The sequence below is a fragment of the Vulpes vulpes genome, chromosome 6 (assembly GCF_048418805.1).
Source record: "Vulpes vulpes isolate BD-2025 chromosome 6, VulVul3, whole genome shotgun sequence".
NCBI lineage: Eukaryota > Metazoa > Chordata > Mammalia > Carnivora > Canidae > Vulpes > Vulpes vulpes.
Genome location: NC_132785.1, coordinates 127,967,190 through 127,986,700, shown reverse-complemented (window position 1 = coordinate 127,986,700; position 19,511 = coordinate 127,967,190). Strand labels below are relative to the sequence as shown.

Below are 19,511 nucleotides of genomic sequence, written 5' to 3'. Positions count from 1 at the left end.
CTGTCCCAGCTTCAAGTTGAAGCCCTGACCGCGGTGTGGGGTCACCTACGGCCCGTCCCCAGCGCCTGCATGGGCACCAAATCCCAGCAGCTCCAGAGTCGGGAGTCTGCAGGGGTGCTGGACCGCCTTGCTTTTAAGGCAATAATCCTCTTTTCAGCATCCTTGAAGGACCCCTCAGACCCAGGAAGTCTTCTCTTAGCCACCTCGGGTTGATACGAAGTCATCCCTTGCACATGACAAAATAATCTCACGCTGGAGCTTCTACCCACCTTTCCTACCACAGTACATTGCATTGATTCAGTGCTCCTCTCTGGAAATAACTGTATAAAACTAACATTTGGAAAAGAGAGCAGAAGGCAAATGGCATGCCATCTCAAATTATTTTTGGGTTTCAGTAATTCTGAGCACAAGAGCTTCAGAGTCAGGCCAGCTGAGCGCCGTCAAGAGGGGCTGCCAAGCTGTGCGGCCACGCGCACCACGGAAGGTGGTCATTGTCATCCTTGGGCCATAGAAACCGAGGGAACCTTGTTTGTACCGTAGGTCGGATGGACCAGATGGACCCATTATACCCTCCTCAGCTCACACATGCTTAGCTCCACGCACCCTGAGGTGTGGACACGGCCAGGATCAGGCTATGTGGCCAGGGCAGCAGGGCTGGGTGGGGACAGGCTCCCGGTGCTCTTCCTCCCCAGAAGCAGGAACTGTGCACCAAAAAAACCTGCCCACGCCTTGGAGAAAGAGGGTGAATCTTCTCCCTGCTTTGGGCCTGTGTGGTTACCATGCACGCGGGTGTGCACGTACGTGATGCACACGGCCGTGCGGGGCGTGGACGGACTCTGTAATATTAGGAAGCACCTGCTTTCACAGCTTGCTCCACACTCCTACTTTCAGTACTTAAAATCAGCCGCGCAGATGCTCCTCTCCGGAGTGCTAAATTTACTGAATTAGATGCAAACCACACCGGCTTGAGAAGCAAGCAACCTTGTGGGAAATTCCTGCGATTCAGCAGTATCATGAAGCCTTTCTGTGTCTGTGACATTCACGTCCAGAGCGGGGAAGTAATAAGACATTCACGCCATGAGGGAACTGCACTATGGCAGAACATAGAAAGGTTTAGGATAGGAAGGGACACCACACAAAAGAACACTGATAGTCTAATTTCAGAGACAATGAGTCAGGGAAGGTTGGTCATTCAGTTCTTCCTCTAAATCACAAAGGTTATTCCTCTACTTGATATATTCTGTGTTATTCACAAGAACAGGATTTATAAAGGTGAGTCCACCAAGGGCCAAATCTCAGTTCCTCCAGAGACTCTTCCTCCCACAGACAGAAACACTAAGTTCTCAGAGTCACAGGAGATAACACTTTGGGGCTGGCGGGGCTGGGGGAAGTGGGGAGGGAGCCCATCAACATTATTACTTTTTTTTTTTTTTAACAGAAAACCATATTTGTTTGTAAATGTTACAGCGGATCTGGAAAAACCAACAGAGACGATAGCAGACCATTGCAGTTGGGCTATGGTACAGAATCCAAAAATATAAATACAAAACAAACAGCAATGTAATTAGGGAACACGATTAATGGGAGGAGCCCAGGGACACAGTCCCAGAAGTGACCAAGGGCCCACTGCTCAGTTACAAGGCCCCAGTGGGGGAGCATAAAAACCCTAATAAAGGGCACGCTAGCTTACATGAGTGAACAGAGGAAACTTTGTGCCCCAGTGGGGGGAGACATCCTATTATAAAGATAACTTCTCCACAAAGCAATCTGCACACTGAATACACTCTTAAACATAATTCTAACTGGATTTTTGATGAACTTGAAGAACGTAATATAAAATTTAGGCAAATAATAAAAATCCCTGTGGCAATCATAAGAGAAACTCTGGGCCTTTATTCATTTGTGAGGTTAGTTCAGATCTGCTTTCCTGATAGAGCCCAGGTGTCGCCCTGGGGAAGGCACACGGACAGCAGGACAGCCTTCACACTGAAAGTCAGTGGTCTACACACTCTTATAATCAAGAAGCAGAAACTCTCAGAATGAATAGAAAAGTGACACTCAACTCCATGCTATCTGCAACAAGCCCCCTGTAAATATAAGGATACAAACTAGTCAAAAGTAAAAGCAAGGAAAAAAAAAACCCTATCAGGATTGCATTAGTCAAGAGAGAGCTGGAGTGTCTATATGAACATCAGACAAAGTAGTTTTTGGAGCAAGTAACATGAACAGGGATGAAGAGGGTCACTCCATAATGACAGAGGAACCAACTAATAAATACTAGTATCTATGCACTGAATAAGACGATGTAAAACTGGACAGAACTGCAAAAAAAAAAAAAAAAAAAAAGAGAGACAATTAGAAAATAAACAGCCCTAACTACAACAGCACTGAAAGGTGAAATGTTTATGAGTCTAAAAAAAAGATACATGTAGGATCCATACGCTGAAAGGCACAAAACAAGGAATGCCAAAATGGAGACATACTATGTTCATGGACTGAAAAGTTCAACGCTGCTAAGGTATCAGCTCTGCCCGAATCTACACAGTAATGCAATTCCAATCAAAACCTCTGAAGGATATTTTGTAGGTGACAGTTGATTCTAAAACTTATATGGAAAGGTACAATAACTAGATAGCCAAACTACTTTGAGAAAGAAAAACATTGAAGCATTCATACTACCTGACCTCAGAATATACTGTGAAGTGATGGTAATGAAGACCATATGGTATCAGTGAGCAGATCATAATCAGTGGAACAGAATGGAGTCCAGAAATAGACTCACAAGTATGGTCAACTGACTTTTGACAAAGGTGCAAAAGCGCTTGAAAGAATGGTTAGTCTTTTCAACGAATGGAATACTTAGACATCCATATGCCAAACAATGAACCTCAGCCAAAATGAATCACAGACCTAAATATGAAATGTAAAACTATAAAACCATAAAACTTTTAGAGGAAAAATCTTTATGAGTTCGGGTTAGGCAAAGACTTCTCAAATATGACACCAGAAAAAGCATGGTCCACAAAAACAAATCATAAATTAGACTTCATCTGAACTAAAACTCTGTGAAAGACACCACCAAAATAAAAATACAAGCTGTAGACTGAGATAAAATATTTGCAAATCATAAGATTTGCAAAGGTTTGTATATAGAACATGTAAAGAAGTCCCAAGCTCAATAATAAGAAAACAGAAAACCCAATTAAAAAACGGGCAAATAATTTGAATAGACACGTCACCAAGGAAGACTTACAAATGACAAATAAGCACAAGAAAAAAAGTGCTCAGCATCATTAGTCATTAGGGAAATGCAAATCAAAACCAAAATGAGAGGGATGCCTGGCTGGCTCAGTTGGTGGAACATGAGATTCTTGATGCCAGGATTCTGGGTTTGAGCCTCATGCTGGGATTAGCATCCCAGCATGATTATGGATTAGTTAAAAATAAAATCTTTTTTTTTTTTTTTAAAGATTTATTTATTTACTTGAGAGACAGAGAAAGAGGTGAGAGGGGCAGAGGGAGAGGGAAAGAGTCTTAAGCAGACTCCACACTCAGCTCAGAGTCTGAAGCAGGGCTTAATCTCATGACCTGAGCCAAAACCAGGAGTTGGATGCTCACCTGGTGGGGCTACCCAAGTGCCCCCCAAAATAAAATCTTTAAAAGAAAAAAAAGCCAAAATGAGGCAAAAGGGCTGACGATCCCAAATGCTGACAAAGGCGCAGGGCGACCTCAATTCTCACACCCTGCTGGCAGGGGTGCAAAAACAGCACAGTCGCTTTGGCAAACAGTTTAGAAAGTTAAACATATGACAGTGACCCAATAGTTCTGCATGTTTACCTGAGTTAAATGAAAACCTGTGTCCCAACCTTGCATACGAATATTTAGTTGTTCCATGGCCCCAAATGGGAAATAATACAGATGCCTCTCCACTGGGGAATGGGTAAGCTGTGGTACATCAATGTCATGAGGCACTACTGGGTAGTCACCAAGAACAAGCCTCTGGGGTGGATCCCAAGCCCATTATGCAGAACGAAGGAAGCTGGACCCAAAAGGCTACCTACCGTGTGAGCCCACCTACATGATGCTCTGGAAAAGACAAAATGGTAGAGCTGTGGATAGATCAGTGGTGGCCAGGGGCAAATGGGGGGGGGGGGCGGGGGGCAGGCAGAGGAGAAGCCTTGACTACAAAGGGGTAGCAAGTGTAGTTTTTTTGGAGGGTAATGAACTGTTCCCTATTTTGATTGTGCTGGTGATTACATGGGTTATAAGTATTTGTCAAATCTCAGATAACTGTTTACTAAGAAGAGTGAACTTTGCTGTACGTAAATTAAGAATTAATTTTAAAACCTGCTATGAAAGGGTGCTTCTGGGCCACAAGTTCCCAAAGCTTGGTTCACAACGCCCTTCGTGTCTCAGTGATTTCTCCTCAGTGCTCCTAAATCTAAACACATAGCCTTCTACTTAGGAGACTAAAAACCCAGCTTTACTGAGGTGTAACTGACATACAACTATTGCGTTTAAAGTGTTAAACCAACAACTCAGTTGGTTGTGTCTGCCTTCAGCTCAGGTCATGATCTCAGGGTCTTGGGATGGAGTCACTCATCAGGCTCCCTACTCAGCGGGGAGTCTGCTTCTCCCTCTGTTCCCTCTCATGCTCTCTCTTTCCAAGTAAATAAATAAAATCTTAAAAAAACGTACATGTTTAAAGCGTACAATCTGATACATTTATGATATGCATATACCTGTGAAATCATCACAAAAGCAAAATAATGAATTTATTCGTCACCCTGCCTCAAAATTCTTAGAAGCCTTTTGAAAAAATAATACATATAAGTTGGTTGGCTGGAAGTGGGGATGGGTTTAGGCAGAATTGGGGAGGGGTGGAGAAAGGAGTGAAATGAACTCTAATTTCATACACTTTTATATTTATTTCAATTAGAAAACAAACGTGTGTTTCTTTTATGACTTAAAAACATCAAACAAAACAAAGGGAAATTCTCCCAAAGTAATATGAACAAATCTCCAGGGATGCCTGGGGAGCTCAGAGGTTGTGTGTCTGCCTTCAGCTCTAGCCGTGATCCTGGGTCCAGGGATCTAGTCCCACATCAGGTTCCCTCTGTCTATACCTCTCTACCTCTCTGTCTCTCATGAATAAATAAATACAATATTTTAAAAAATGGTACTTTTTGAAATCCAGAGAATGATTTTTCTACTTTAAATATCAGTAAGCCATCTCTTGAAGATTTTTTTTTTAAAGATTTTATTTATTTATTCATGAGAGACAGAGAGAGAGGCGGGGAGAGAGAGAGAGAGAAAAAGAGAGAGAGAGAGGTAGAGACACAGGCAGCGGGAGAAGCAGGCTCCATGCAGGGAGCCCGATGTGGGATTCGATCCTGGGTCTCCAGGATCATGCCCTGGGCTGAAGGCGGCGCTAAACCGCTGAGCCACCCAGGCTGCCCAGTACCATATGTTTTAATCTTCTTCTAGCTCATTGCTGAGGTCAGCGCCTCTCTAACCCACGTGTCTGTGACTTTGGCTACAAACAAAAAACCCCGAAGCACAAAAGGGGAATGCATGATTTAGATCCTCACTTGAAAGAAATCTGTACACCCGTTTGAGACTTTACTGGCTAATATGCTATCTTCTTTATTCAAAACATGCTTTCCTCTCCCATTTCCAAAACATCTCCACCCTCACAGCAAGTGGTGCTTTCCAGGACACACTGTGAATATCAGATGTAAACACAGATGAAGGAGAGCATCCAATGTCAACCTTAAAGTGAGGACAGGGCAATTACCCCGGGGCACACTTCTCCCAAGGATCCATGAAACACTGCTTTGCCCTTAGTAGAAAATGTGGACTTGAGTCCTAAGCTTAAAAGAACAAACTTGTGAGGTATTATCTGGTCATTTTCAAGCAGTACAGGTGAAAATGATGAGATGGACTTGTTTTCCCTGGAAACCCAGAGTGCGTCTGGGAAGGACAGCACTGCTGTTCACTGCATAGACAAGGCGTGGTGGTGTAAAGAAAACCTATTTATTAGTTTTTGATGATGACAAATGTGGTACATGATCATTATTAAAAGCTGCAAAAATTACAAAAATCTAGTAAAATGGAAAAATCTGCATAGCCACACCATCCAAAAGTGCTGCTCTTCACAGCTTGTACTAGACTCCTCTGGAATATATGTGGTCTCCTAGGTGAGTAAGGGGTACAGTGTCTCATCCACAGTCGTCACCCGGAACTGCAGGTGTGGGCTGTTCTAGAGTGGGCCACTTGATGCAAAGCACCTTAAGCCTCCTGGCCCATCCCGCTACCAATCTAACCAATTCTTTCTCTGCATCACCACTAAGACCTAAGACCAGTTCTGATGTTTTTGTCTATGTAGAAAGCTCCGTACCGAATGAATGTCGACTGAGCTTATGAAAAGCACCAGCCAAACTCAGAGGAAGAAATGGGGGGACAAAAATCAGTCTTTCTCTCCTGGGATTTACAGCCTAGAGGAGCCCGATGTGGCACTTGATCCCAGGACCAGGATCATGCCCTGAGCTGAAGGCAGATGCTCAACCACTGAGCCACCCAGGTGTCCCGAGAAGCGGCATTTCTAACAAGCAGCTGGTGGTGCTCACACTGTGGCCTTTGAGCAGTGCCCTTCTGGAAGAGTGGTTCTCAAACTCTTTAAAGTCAGGAATTCTTTAAAGTCCTAAAAATTACTAAGGACCCCAAAGAACTTTTGTGTATAAGTCTTTCCATTGATGTAGATAGACTGTATGAGAAATTAAACCAGAAAAAAAAAACCAACACCACCATGAACCCATTAAAAAATAACAAGCCCACTGTCTCAATATAAATATACATTTATGAAAAATCATTTTTCATGACAATTAATGTTAGTTCTTTCATAAAATCTCATATGACACAGAATACAGGTGACCCCTGAACAATGCATGGGTTGGAGATGTCAACCCATTGCACATAACTTCTGACTCTGCCCCAAAAAACTTATTACTAAGAGCCTATTGTTCACTGGAAGCCTTATCGATAACATAAAGATTGAACAACACATATTTTGTATGCTATATGTAGTACATGCTGTATTCTTACAAAAAAGCAATCTAGGGACACCTCGGTGGCTCCGTGGTTGAGCGTCTGCCTTTGGCTCAGGGCGTGATCCTGGAGGCCTGGGATCAAGTCCCACATCGGGCTCCCCGCGGGCAGCCTGCTTCTCCTTCTGCCTGTGTCTCTGCCTCTCTTGCTCTCTTTCTCTCTGTCTCTCTCATGAATAAATAAATAAAACCTTAAAAAAAAAAAGGCAATCTAGAGAAAAGAAAATGCTAAGAAAATCTTAGGGAAGAGAAAATACATTTATGGTGCAGTAATATATTTGTTAAAAAAAAAATCCATGTAAAACTGGACTTTCCTGGTTCAAACCTGTGCCGTTCAGAGATCAACTGCATTTCCCAAAACGAGTAAGTATTTAGGGAGAAGAGTGGCGTTTTTTACATTTTTGCTAATCTCTTTACTATCTGGCTAAATAGAAGACAGCTGGATTCCCATGTCTGCTTCTACATTCTGAATGTTGGTTTGGTTGAAATGTAGAAAGAAATAGAGAAGCTCCCTTACAGGAGCTAATCAAGTAATCAATAGTCCTTTCGGGTAACTGAGGACCTGCGTGGTACTACACCCTAACCTGACAAATGGTGCTTTCCTGATCAACGAGGGGTCTCTATGTCAAGACCCAATAGTGTGTCTTGCACTTTGAATGGCTCTCTGGCCCACGAATGATTACAGAACATTATTTACTGGGCATCTGGAGAGCACTGGTCCCCTGGATTATGTAGATCTCCCGGTGGGGACTCATTTCCCCCGCTGGTTCCTATCTCCACTGGCCTCAGCTGGAGAGCCTGCAGCCCCGGGAAGCTGACACCTGCACGGGAGGGCACGAACTTTCCAAAATCCAGATTTTTGCTCCCAAACTCAAACTTTGTCCCTGACCACAAACACGGTCAGTTACTTCCCTTTAAGTGGCACTCTTGTGTCACTTTTTTGAGAAGATGCTCGCTAATGTTTGTTTGAGTGACCAGTGGGTCTGTGAGTGTCGTAACGTCAAAATGGTGTCTGTGGAAACAGTGGTTTTGCTGTCAGCGTGTTGACTCTAAGACAAATGCCAATGCCTGAAAAACGGATTAACTAGAGAATAGGAAAAACAGATGGCTGATCATATTTAAAATATGACTGAAATTAAGAGATAATGGAGTTTATGTGATTTAGGCCTGCGACTCTCAATGCCAGGAGCTCCCCTGTGGCCACTGCTCCTTTTCATCCTCATCTCTCGTTTTTTTAAATTTGAAAATAAATGGGCTGAATGATCTGTAATGTTCTGTTGTGCTCTAGGACCAAAGTCTATGACGTCTAAAAACATACTGCACACATGACCAAGATGCTCACCGTCATCAATCCCCAGGGAAATGCAAATGAAAACTACAGTGAGATCCCACTGCACCCCCATGAGAACGGCTGTCATCCAGAAGACACACAACCGCCAGTGGTGACCATGTGGAGAAACTGGAACCCTCGTGCCCCGCTGGTGGGGATGCATATGGGTGCAGCCGCTGCGGGAAACAGTCTGGCCGTTCTTCAAAACGTTAGCCACACACAGTTAACATGGGACCCAGCAGCCCCACTCCGACGTAAATACTCAGGGGAAATGAAAACACACATGCACATGGCAGCTTGCACGTGAACGCTCACAGTGGCATTATTCATAACGGCCAAGTAGCAGAATTGACCCCAGGGCCCATCAATGCACGAAGGGATGAATAAAAATGTGGTACATATCCACGTAATGAAATACAATTTAGCAATAAAATGAACTAGTGACACATGCTACGATACGGGTGAATCCTGAAAGCATTAGGCTAAGTGAAAGAAGATCATGTATCATATAATTTCAGTTACATGAAATGTCCAGGTCAGGCACATCTATAAAGACAGGAAAGTAGTAAGTGGCTGGGGGTGACAGGTTAGGGAGGAATGGCAGTGACCGTTAACAGATATGGGGCTTATTTTTTAGAGGGATAAAAATGTTATAAAAAATTAGATGTGATGATGGCTGCACAGTACTGTGAATATACTAAAAACCAAGGAATTGTGTATCTTAAATGGGTGAATTGCACGGTATAGGAATTCTCTCTCAATACGTTTGTTTAAAAAACCATGTAGTAGCCCGTCTAAGAGGCAACATATTTAAAAGAAATAACAGGGATCCCTGGGTGGCGCAGCAGTTTGGCGCCTGCCTTTGGCCCAGGGCGCGATCCTGGAGACCCGGGATCGAATCCCACGTCGGGCTCCCGGTACATGGAACCTGCTTCTCCCTCTGCCTGTGTCTCTGCCTCTCTCTCTCTCTCTCTCTGTGACTATCATAAATAAATAAAAATTAAAAAAAAAAAAAAGAAATAACATAAGGAGTATAACATCTATAGAGCTTTGGATTCTTCAAAGTGGGTGGAAATGAAGATCTTTAAAAATACCATAACAGAACACACGCACATGCACAGAAACACACAACAGGCGTACTCAAGGGAGCTGGCTAAGTGCTGCCTTGAGGGTCAGCAAAGCATGGAGCATCCACATCTCTTGCACCTGCCATGCTGCATCCAGGCAGTGCTTGCGGTGGAGGCCTTCTATTGGCCCCTCGGGTTCTGTATCCACTCTCTACCTCTGGGAGGGCCAGAAACCACTGCCAGCTATCATCCCCTCCCTACTCTTTCTTTTCATGCCTGTCTCCATGGAAAGGAAAGCTCTGGAAGGGCAGAAATAATGTTCACCACTCTATTTCCTCTCCTAAAAAAGTTTCTGGCCCACAGTGGATGGCCAACTGTCCAGTACTCCAAAGACCAACTTGAAATCTGGGGTGGGGACAAAGTGAATACAGCATGAAGAGAACCCAGGTAGGACACAACTGTTAACAGGGAGAGAAATTAATGATTATTTATTTATTTATTTATTTATTTATTTATTTATTTATTTATTTATATTTTTTAAATTAATGATTATTTAATCTAAAAAAAAAAAGTTCCAGGGCTTTAAGCATCCTCAGTACTTCTGGTAATGTGCACCTGCTATGTAAATGCAAGGGAGCATGATCTGAGCAGGGGAGTGGGGCCTGGTTCAGGGCCGGCATCTGATCTAAACCAGGCCAACGGTAGCCTCACGCTCCGCAGATTCTTCCCTCTTTCCTCCTTAAAAATGGAAAGACCTTCCAACCATGTGATTTAATACGTAACAAATTAATGTGCTTACAAATGTAATATATATTAATAAATGGATTTAAAGGTAAAATAAATTTAATACGCAATAAAGAAGCTTTTAAAATCAATGGGGAAGGGGGTGCCTGGGTGGGGGGCTCAGTCAGTTTAGCATCTGCCTTCGGCTCAGGTCATGAACCCAGGGTCCTGGGATTGAGCCTCCCATCGGGCTCCCTGCTCAGTGGGTAGCCTGCTTCTCCCTCTGCCTCTGTGCCTCCCCCTGCTTGGGCATGTGTGCACATGCACATGCACTCTCTCTCTCTAATAAATAAAATCTTAAAAAAAATTAATGGGGAAAGGGAATACATGATGTAGAGACAAGTGATTCTTCAGTCATTTTACAAGATAATAAAGTTATATCCCTCCCCTGTACCATTAAGAAAAAAAAAAAAGTTCCAGGAGGATTATAAAATGTACTGTGAACAACAAAATTATGAAGGTGTTGGGAGAAAATATTAGATTGTTCTTTGAGATTTGAGGATTTGGGGGACCTTCCAGAGTGAATGAGAATTGAAATTAAGGAGGAAAAAAAAAAAAAGAGACTCTTGTTTTCCTTAGTCTGAAGGAGGAAAGTGTCAGGGCTCTCACTGCTCAGGGCACACATCACGCTGGGTCTGGGGAGGGGTATCCATGTGGTCCTTGTACACTCGGGCCGGCCACACGCTAGTAAACTCTCAACTTTAAGAGTTAACAAGCTAAAATAATCAAGTTGATCTTAACTTCTGACACAACAGATTGCGAAAACTACAAAAAGGAACATTACTTTCAAATTCTTTTCCCAAAGCAAAATACGCAAGTGAGAAATTAACATATTTTAGGTTATGGGATCAGTCAATTCTGAATTATATAGGTTTGGGGAAAAATCAGTAACTTAAGGAGGAGTTCAACGAAAATCAGGATATAAAATTTTATAGTAAGCAACAAGGACTCCGTTATAATCAGGGAGTACTAATTTCAAAGTTGGATAAGACACCAACCATTCCAAAAACACTCAACAGAAAAATGAGTTCAGGGTCCAACAGTAGGAGTTTGAAATGGGATCCTGAAGAAGGCTTGGAGGGAACAGGCTGCAAAGTAGGAGACACAGAGGACTGAGGTTTGGGAGCTGAATGAAACCAAGAGAGAACTAAGTGCAGGATGATAGAGGCCCCTGGCCAACGGGGGCAGCCTGTTCTGACCCTGGTATTGGCAGTGGAGGCCCCCGGCCAACGGGGCGGCCTGTCTGACACTGGCATTGGCAGTGGAGGCCACCAGCCAACCGGGGCAGCTTGTTCTGATCTGGGTATTGGCAGTGGAGGCCCCCAGCCAATGCGGCAGCCTGTCTGACACTGGCATTGGCAGTGGAGGCTACTAGCCAATTGGGTGGCCTGACACTGGCATTGGCAGTGGAGGCTACCAGCCAACCAGGGCAGCTTGTTCTGACCCGGGTATTGGCAGTGGAGGCCCCTGGCCAACGGGGGCAGCCTATCCTGACCCTGGTGTTGGCAGTGGAGGCCGCCAGCCAATTGGGGTGGCCTGTCCCGACACTGGCATTGGCAGTGGAGGCCGCCAGCCAATTGGGGTGGCCTGTCCCGACACTGGCATTGGCAGTGGAGGCCGCCGGCCAATCGGGGTGGCCTGTCCTGACACTGGCATTGGCAGTGGAGGCCACCGGCCAACCGGGGTGGCCTGTCCTGACCCTGGTACTGGCAGTGGAGGCCACCGGCCAACAGGGCGGCCTGTCCTGACAACAGCTTGGTCCCATCAGTATTTTAACTCTGCGCCGTTATTAGCATTTTCCTGCACATGCATGGACAACTCGTTTACTTCTAAATTATAACTGGCACCAGGACATTAAAGAGGGTAGAAACGTAAATACAAATGAGTGCTCTGACGTATCTGGCCTGTAGGGTACGCGTGGAGTAAATGAATTAACGCCTAGGACACTTTGGACCTAGAAGGTACAATTCCTCTCCCTGTTGCTGCTACGACACTGGACACATTATAAAGACTTTCGTCCTCCGAGTGCAAGTCCTGCGACAGGGAGGCTTCTTTGTGGGAAGCGTCGTGTGAGGCTCAGTCGGCTCGGCGCACGCCGGGACCAGCAGAGGCCCGTCCGGCACCCGGGCTGGGACGCACCGGTCAAACGGCGACCACTTACCATGTGGACTACTTCTGGGTAAATAGGCTCTGTGATCACGTTCCGATTATGGGTGATGTACTCCACCATTTCACTTAGAGCGGCTCGTTTTACTTCCTTCCACTTTAGGTCACTTAGTGGGTCGGAAACAAAGTCAAAGAGGACACAACACTGACGTAGCTTCTGGATAAAAAGCTTCTCTTGATCAGCAGGAGGAACATCTGAAAGGCAGAAAGCAAAGTATATTGATCGCAAAGAGCTTAACCCAGAATTACCGTGGAACACTCTTAAGCCTCCTCCTAGGGTCATTTTTGAATTAACGGAGATTCAAGATGAGAGACGGGCTAGGGATGGAGCGAGGTCGAACAGCCGCCGAGCAGAAATCAGCCAGTCACCCAGCTCGTGTGCTTCTTACGGTAAAACTTCTGTCCTAGGTACTCTCTGAAACCACAGGCGGAGCACTGTCCAGCATAAACCCTCTGAACGCATGCGTTCATTCATCAAGGATCATCTGAGGGCCACCTGTCACATGCTGGTGCAGCGCTGGGCAACGGAGCGAGAGCCAAACCACAGGCCCCAGTCTGGGGCGAGGGGCGCGGACACTCACACCAGTGATACCTGTGGATGCAGGGAGGGGCAAGGTGACGACAGTGACAGGGGGAGGGATGCTCCCTCAGGTCTGCTCCTGTTCTAGACAGGGCGCGTGGGTGTCCCCTGGCTGGCTGGGACACACGGAGCAAGTGGCATCGGACTGAGTGGCTGCAAACACATGGAGCCACCACTCTGGCGCTCCACAAAGCACGTTTCATTCCTCATTCTGGGACACGGTCAACACATGCCACAGAGGCTGCCTGGTGGTCTTCATGACGACAGCAGTATCGAAACGGTGCAAATAATAAATAACACTCGCTTTACTTAGTGAGGGCTTGCCTGGGCCCGGGACCATACTAAAGGCTTTCTCCATATTTACACATTTTTTTTCTTTCATGTCATCTCACCATGACACAACAGAGATAAGAAACCAGTCTGGAGGGTCATCTCAGGGCGGGGAAGTGAAGGAGCTCTGTACAATCTCCCAGTGTTCTGGCAAGTCTGGAAAACTATCTGCCCGTGTGAGCGTGACAGCTTCCCTGGGGTGAAGAGGAGCTCAGGGGTGACACGAATGAAAGGGATTTATTGATATACACACAGAAACGTGTCCAACATTGCAAAATGTCTCAGAAGATTTGCACAACTCAGTGAACCAGTATTTTCATAATGATCAATAATTCGTGTTTCGATATTCAAGGGCAAGCGAACCACTCAGAGGGCAAGTCAGTCTACTGGGTTTTAATGGAATAAAATGTATGGATGGATGGATGGCTCATTATAGGGTTGCAGACTCCACAGTGCGGATTCCTTCAAGAAGCTGCCCATTTAAGGGTTGGTATAACATCACAGAAAATGCCTATTACTATCTGAAGAGAGTATCTGTACACTTCAGTAGGGCAACAGAGTGAATGCAGAAGCAGACAGGACAATCCAGTGATCTCCTAGGAAGCCAAACATTAGAGAGATTTGCACAAATATAAAACAATGCCGCCCTCTCATTAATTTGTTTCCGTTTCATAAAACATGGCTCTTTTCTTAAAAAATGTTATTTTTAAGGCCTATTATTTTTAATTTTAGCATACGTGCTGCCAAAGCGAGCACACAGGTTTATTATTTTTATTATTTTTAAATGAATTAATTAACATATGCTTTATTTTTTCTGCTTTGATTTGGGATCTGGTCCATACTGGTAGCTAAGCCCACATGAACAAAAGCTCTTGGGGGTCCCATGTAATTTTTAGGAGTGTGAAGGGGTCCTGAGCCCAAAGCTGAGACCTACTGCCCCGCGCCTGCCTGCACCCCAATGTGTGCCCCTGGGTCCTTGGGCTTTCCCGCCTTCAGCTACTCATGTCATCCCCTCTTCACACCGAGGGTCCTCCCTGCTCCTCCTTCCCCTTCCTGCCCCTACTGTCCCATGCCCACTTCCTGTTCAGGGTCCTTCTATAAAGGCTTTGCTTACTTCCTAGTTGGATGGGGTGCCGTGCTCTGAGCCAGGCGCTCAGCACCTACCATTGCTTTAAGCAGTGAGCTGTCCTGCAGAGTGTTTCTTGCTTCCCCACACATGTTCCTTGAGGGCTCAGGCCAGGTGATGATGTTTTCTAGTTCTCCATACTCTCTAATGCCCAGCAATGGGCCTTGCAAACAGCAGGCCACGTAGACGCTACCATCTGAAACGGCCCATTTGGTGGGAAACTGTAGTTCCCACAGAAGCAGCACAGGGCAGGGGAGGGGATTAGGAGATGTCACCCAAGGGAGACTTAGGAGACCACGGGAACCCAACTGGTGAACACTGGAGTGCTCAGTGACTGTTGCATCATTTTATTTTATTTTATTTTATTTTATTTTATTTTATTTTATTATTTTTTTGTTGCATCATTTTAATTTTTTTTTTATTTTTTTAAATTTATGATAGTCACAGAGAGAAAGAGAGGCAGAGACATAGGCAGAGAGAGAAGCAGGCTCCATGCACCGGGAGCCCGACGTGGGATTCGATCCCAGGTCTCCAGGACTGTGCCCTGGGCCAAAGGCAGGTGTCAAACCACTGCGCCACCCAGGGATCCCCTGTTGCATCATTTTAAATGAGTGACGATCATGACAGTGTTTGGGTCCAACTTTTGCCAACGGTTTTCTTTTCTGAATTCCTCACTTGACTCCTATCCCCACTCCACGCCAGTTTTGCTCCCCCTCCATTTTGCTAGGATCACCTTAGTGATTCAGTTTGCCATCATGGCTTGTATGTTTGGACTCTATTTGGCATTCCCGTGTTCTTGACACCATAGAAAGTGAGAAAGCCTGGGTTTACCCCAAGGGACGCCTGTTGAGGACCCAGACACCGAGAGCTCAAACGGCTTGTCCAGGGCCACCATGCCATTAAGTGGCACAGCACAGATAGGACAGTGCGATGTACTCAAAAGCAAGGGCATAGCTGGGGTCACTGAGGTGCCACCAAATCTCCCACATATTGAAAGCATTCGAGAGCATCATTTACTCCTTTAATACAGCATCACAACTGACACTCAGAATAAAGACAAGGTTGTCACCAAAAATACTAAATCAAATCTATTCCGATTAAGAAGGAAGAACGGACTAAAATAGTTTCCAAGTCTTCTATCTAAAATTCTTCTAAAAGGCAATAAAGTTCCAATTTTCTGGAAATTATGTCGATTCTTCCAGGGTACCAGACAGCTACGGTGTTACTGTACTATTTTCATTTATAGTTTCTAAAAAGTCTGTGATTAAAACCTCCTGAGTTCCAATTTTTAGAACCTCGTTGGCTATTTTTACAATCTCACAGTTTAAAGGTTTGAAGAAAATTTTAAATTAGCATCGCTAACCTTGGAAGAAAAAAGAGGTATGACAGATTTGAACCTGTACTTGACTCCACTCCTCTGACTATCCCTGTAACGTAAACCGAATGTTACAGAACCAACCAGGCCTGGCACTGCTGGTGCATTACACTTGGGCATTCGGTATTCAAGAATGCCCGGCTCTTAATAAACCACCACCCTGGATTTGACCCAAACCTTACAATTTCTTTCTTGCAGCAGAATAAAAAAACAAAAATGGGCTTTGAATTTTTGCTCACCAGTGACCATGGTTTGCTTTATCGTAAACTGCACACAGACTAGTAACACGGACAAACCTGTTTCAGAATGCATCAATGGAGTCTTTCTTGATCCCAGCATCCCTACAGGCAACAACAACTGCAGCCTGTTGGTGGTGCCAGGACCCCCCAGTGACAGGGCCCTTTGGCTAGGAGCGGGGTAAGAAGTACACTTGCCCATGACAAGCCCAACACCAGGCCGAAACTGCTAAGAGGAAGAGGGAAATAAAGTTGATGATCACAGTTCTGGCTGGAGAACATTCTTTTATTATTTCTTAAGAGTTGTTACACTCTGCACGGATAATACCACAAACACTCTGGGTCTGTATTAATCTTTCAGCCCTTGCCCCGCCACCCCAAGCGGCCTCGTGACTCGGTTATTGTGAACTGGAGACACTTCCCAACTGTTTCCAGGTACATCCTGAATGATACCTAGGAGCAAAATGTAGGGACGCACTCATGCCAAACCTGTAGGGCGAGAGGGGAAGGAGGACACTAACCCATCGGGAAACAGCATAAACAAGGTGGAGAGAAGCCTGTGTCATTCTTTTCAATACGTATTTACTAAAAGGAAGCCAGTAATTTGTAACTGACAGGGCTGCTCAATGAAGGTTACCATCAGAGGAGGGGGGGGGGGCAATTTTTAGCTTCATGAATGTTCCTGGTCCCCAAAGTGAGGAAGGGCAGCATGCCTACACCCACAGCACCAGAGCAGCCATAGGGAACCGGCTTGTTCCTCTGATCCCTGACCTCCAAGGCCGGGATGAACTCCCAGGGGCGCCCAGGGTGGTAACAGCAGAGCTTCTAGGTACCTAAACTTTCTTCTTCTGCAAAGAATAAAATGTAAGCTGTACCAACACGTAATCCACGGTCTGACACATAGTGGAGGTGTGTGCTTGAGACCGCTCTGCAGCCGGCATGTGCGGTGGCATCTGGAGACCACTGCAGGCCTTCACAAGTGAGTCCTAAGGGGCTAATCGTTTCACAGCCAGCTTCCCAGGCGTGCCTCAATCACTCAAAGGGCAGGGCCCTGACACGACATACTTTAGCAACCGAATTACGGTATGGTATGGTAAGGCTGAGCTACTGAGCTGTAGCTATATGGGAGGAGGCATCATGTGAACTGTCCGTGGACAGAAAAGTGATGAAACTAAAAAAGCCAACCAAAAAAAAAAAAAAAAAAAAAAAAAAAAACCAAAAAAAAAAAAAAAAAGCCAACCAAGCCCACTTGCACCTGACAAGTCTTGGTGGTGAAAAGAAACAGGACAAGATACAATAGAGAACCAACTTTTAGCATGAGAGCATGAAAGACAGCAGAACCAGGCCTCTGTGGTATACAGGTGATGGCTTTTTCCAAATAATCTTGACCCCAACACGTAAAGGACGGAATAGCCAAAACCGTCAGCTCAGAGAACGTCACATCAAGAGATGCTCCCCCCAAAGGCACACACTCCTGAGCTGTGAACTGCTTCGTGGTTGCTCACCGAATATTTGCTAAGCAGCTGACGCGGCTTGATTTCTAAGCAGAGTGACCACCGTGCAACCACAGCATCTCTGTGAGCCCTCAAGGGCATGGCACACGGGTTCCACGAGGGTCTGTGAAAATCCGTAAGTCGTGAGCCCACAGTCAGGAGATAGTTCACACACAACGGAGACAAACAAGCAATTCTCTCCAGAAGGAAAGAGCCAAACCTCAGCTATGGTGTCATCCTGTCTCTCCCATACATCTAATCTCAGTCCCAGGTGAGTGGGAATAAAGTTGGATTCCATTACTGACAACAGGGAGTAGATTTGGGTGGGAATCTTCATTAATATGTGCTGAATTCCACTTAGCTCTAGTTCTTATACGAGGAGGCGCGGCAGATGGCAAGTTTCTCCCACCAGAAAACAAAAGTTCAGCAATACTATTTTGTTTGTGAAAAAGGAATTTATGTGCCATTTTGGAAATGACCCTTCTTTCCACTGCTGCCTGCGTCCCCTCTGTCCTAGTTGAAGGGTCTGTGGGCACAGATCGCTCTGCTGTTGCACGGACGCCCCTCCCAGGCCCCATACCAGCCTTAGCTCCCAGAGCTTTCAGACTGTATCTGTTGGACTAACTCCTTTCACCTTGTTCTGTTCCATGCCCTGACTATTCACGGCCCTTTAAATTCCCTTTATCAATCTGGGAAGAATGGAAGTCTCTGTAACACTGAGTCTTCTGATTCACGGATGTGGACTATTTCTCCCTAAACTCAAGTTTTCCTTAAATGCCTTTCAATAAAGTTTTATCACTTTCTCTTGAAATGTGTTACATATTTTTTAGATTTATTCTTAGGTATTTGTTATGTTCTGATGCCACTGTAAACGGTTATCTTTAAAAAGATTTAATTTTCTAACTGCTGCTGCGATGCACTAAAAAAAAAAAAAAAAGATTTGGGGCATTACTTTTGTATCTAGCTACCCTTTGTTTAACTCTTGTTAATTCTAATACTGTTATCCGTAAATCTTTTCTGTGAATACCATTCTTTCATCTGCAAAGACCAATGGTGTTCTTTTTCCTGCCTGAGCAATGTGCCAGGATGTGGCGGGAGCAGCTCCCTCAGCCTCTCCCAGCTCAGAGGGAAGCTCTTGCCAGATCCCACTGGGCCAGATGGATACACTGGACTCTGTAGATAACGTTCACCAGATGAAGAAACTGATACATTCAGTGCTGTCTCAACCCCTAGTCCACCAGAGACTTCTATGCAACGGGGTAAGTGGATTCTAAAATGCAGAGGAAATATAAGGGGTCAACACGAAACTAGGCCCAGAACAACAGGGTGGGACAACTGGTTCCAGAAACTAGTAAGTAGACTTACTGTAAAGCTTTATTAATGAAAACAGCCAAGCCACAGAGAACAGGGACCAGAAACAGGCATGAGCATACGTGGATTCTCAATTGACAACAGAACTGTATTCCAGAACAGCAAAGAAAAGTCAGTCTTTAAACATAACACACTGGGACAACTAGGTACCTAGGGACAGAAAGGAAGAGGGGAGGGAGGAAGAAAGAAGAAGTTGGATCCCACTACATATAAAAATGAAAATTAAGCTATTGCTGGGTTATGACTTTTTTTAAAAATTTCTTTTTATTGGAGTTCAATTTGCCAACATATAGCATAACACCCAGTGCTCATCCCATCAAGTGCCTCCTCCCTCAGTGCCCGTCACCCAGTCACCCCCACCCCCCATCCACCTCCCTTTCCACCACCCCTTGTTCGTTTCCCAGAGTTAGGAGTCTCTCATGTTCTGTCTCCCTCTGATATTTCCCACTCATTTTCTCTCCTTTCTGGTGGGTTATGACTTAAATTTGAAAGACAAAACTAAAAAAAAAAAAAAAAAAAAAAAAAAACCAACAGACAAAACTAATGCT

At 45.0% G+C, this 19,511-nt stretch overlaps 1 protein-coding gene across 10 annotated transcripts in view; it reads right to left on the bottom strand.

Annotated features, from left to right (window-relative positions):
• Positions 1 to 19,511, bottom strand: part of PPP2R5C (protein phosphatase 2 regulatory subunit B'gamma) — a 123,866-nt gene that overhangs the window by 36,481 nt on the left and 67,874 nt on the right. For all 10 annotated transcript variants that reach the window (XM_072762347.1, XM_072762350.1, XM_072762345.1 and 7 more), the window contains one exon: positions 12,448 to 12,647. In XM_072762347.1, the coding sequence (XP_072618448.1) occupies positions 12,448 to 12,647 (200 nt within the window). The remainder of the gene's footprint in view (positions 1 to 12,447; positions 12,648 to 19,511) is intronic.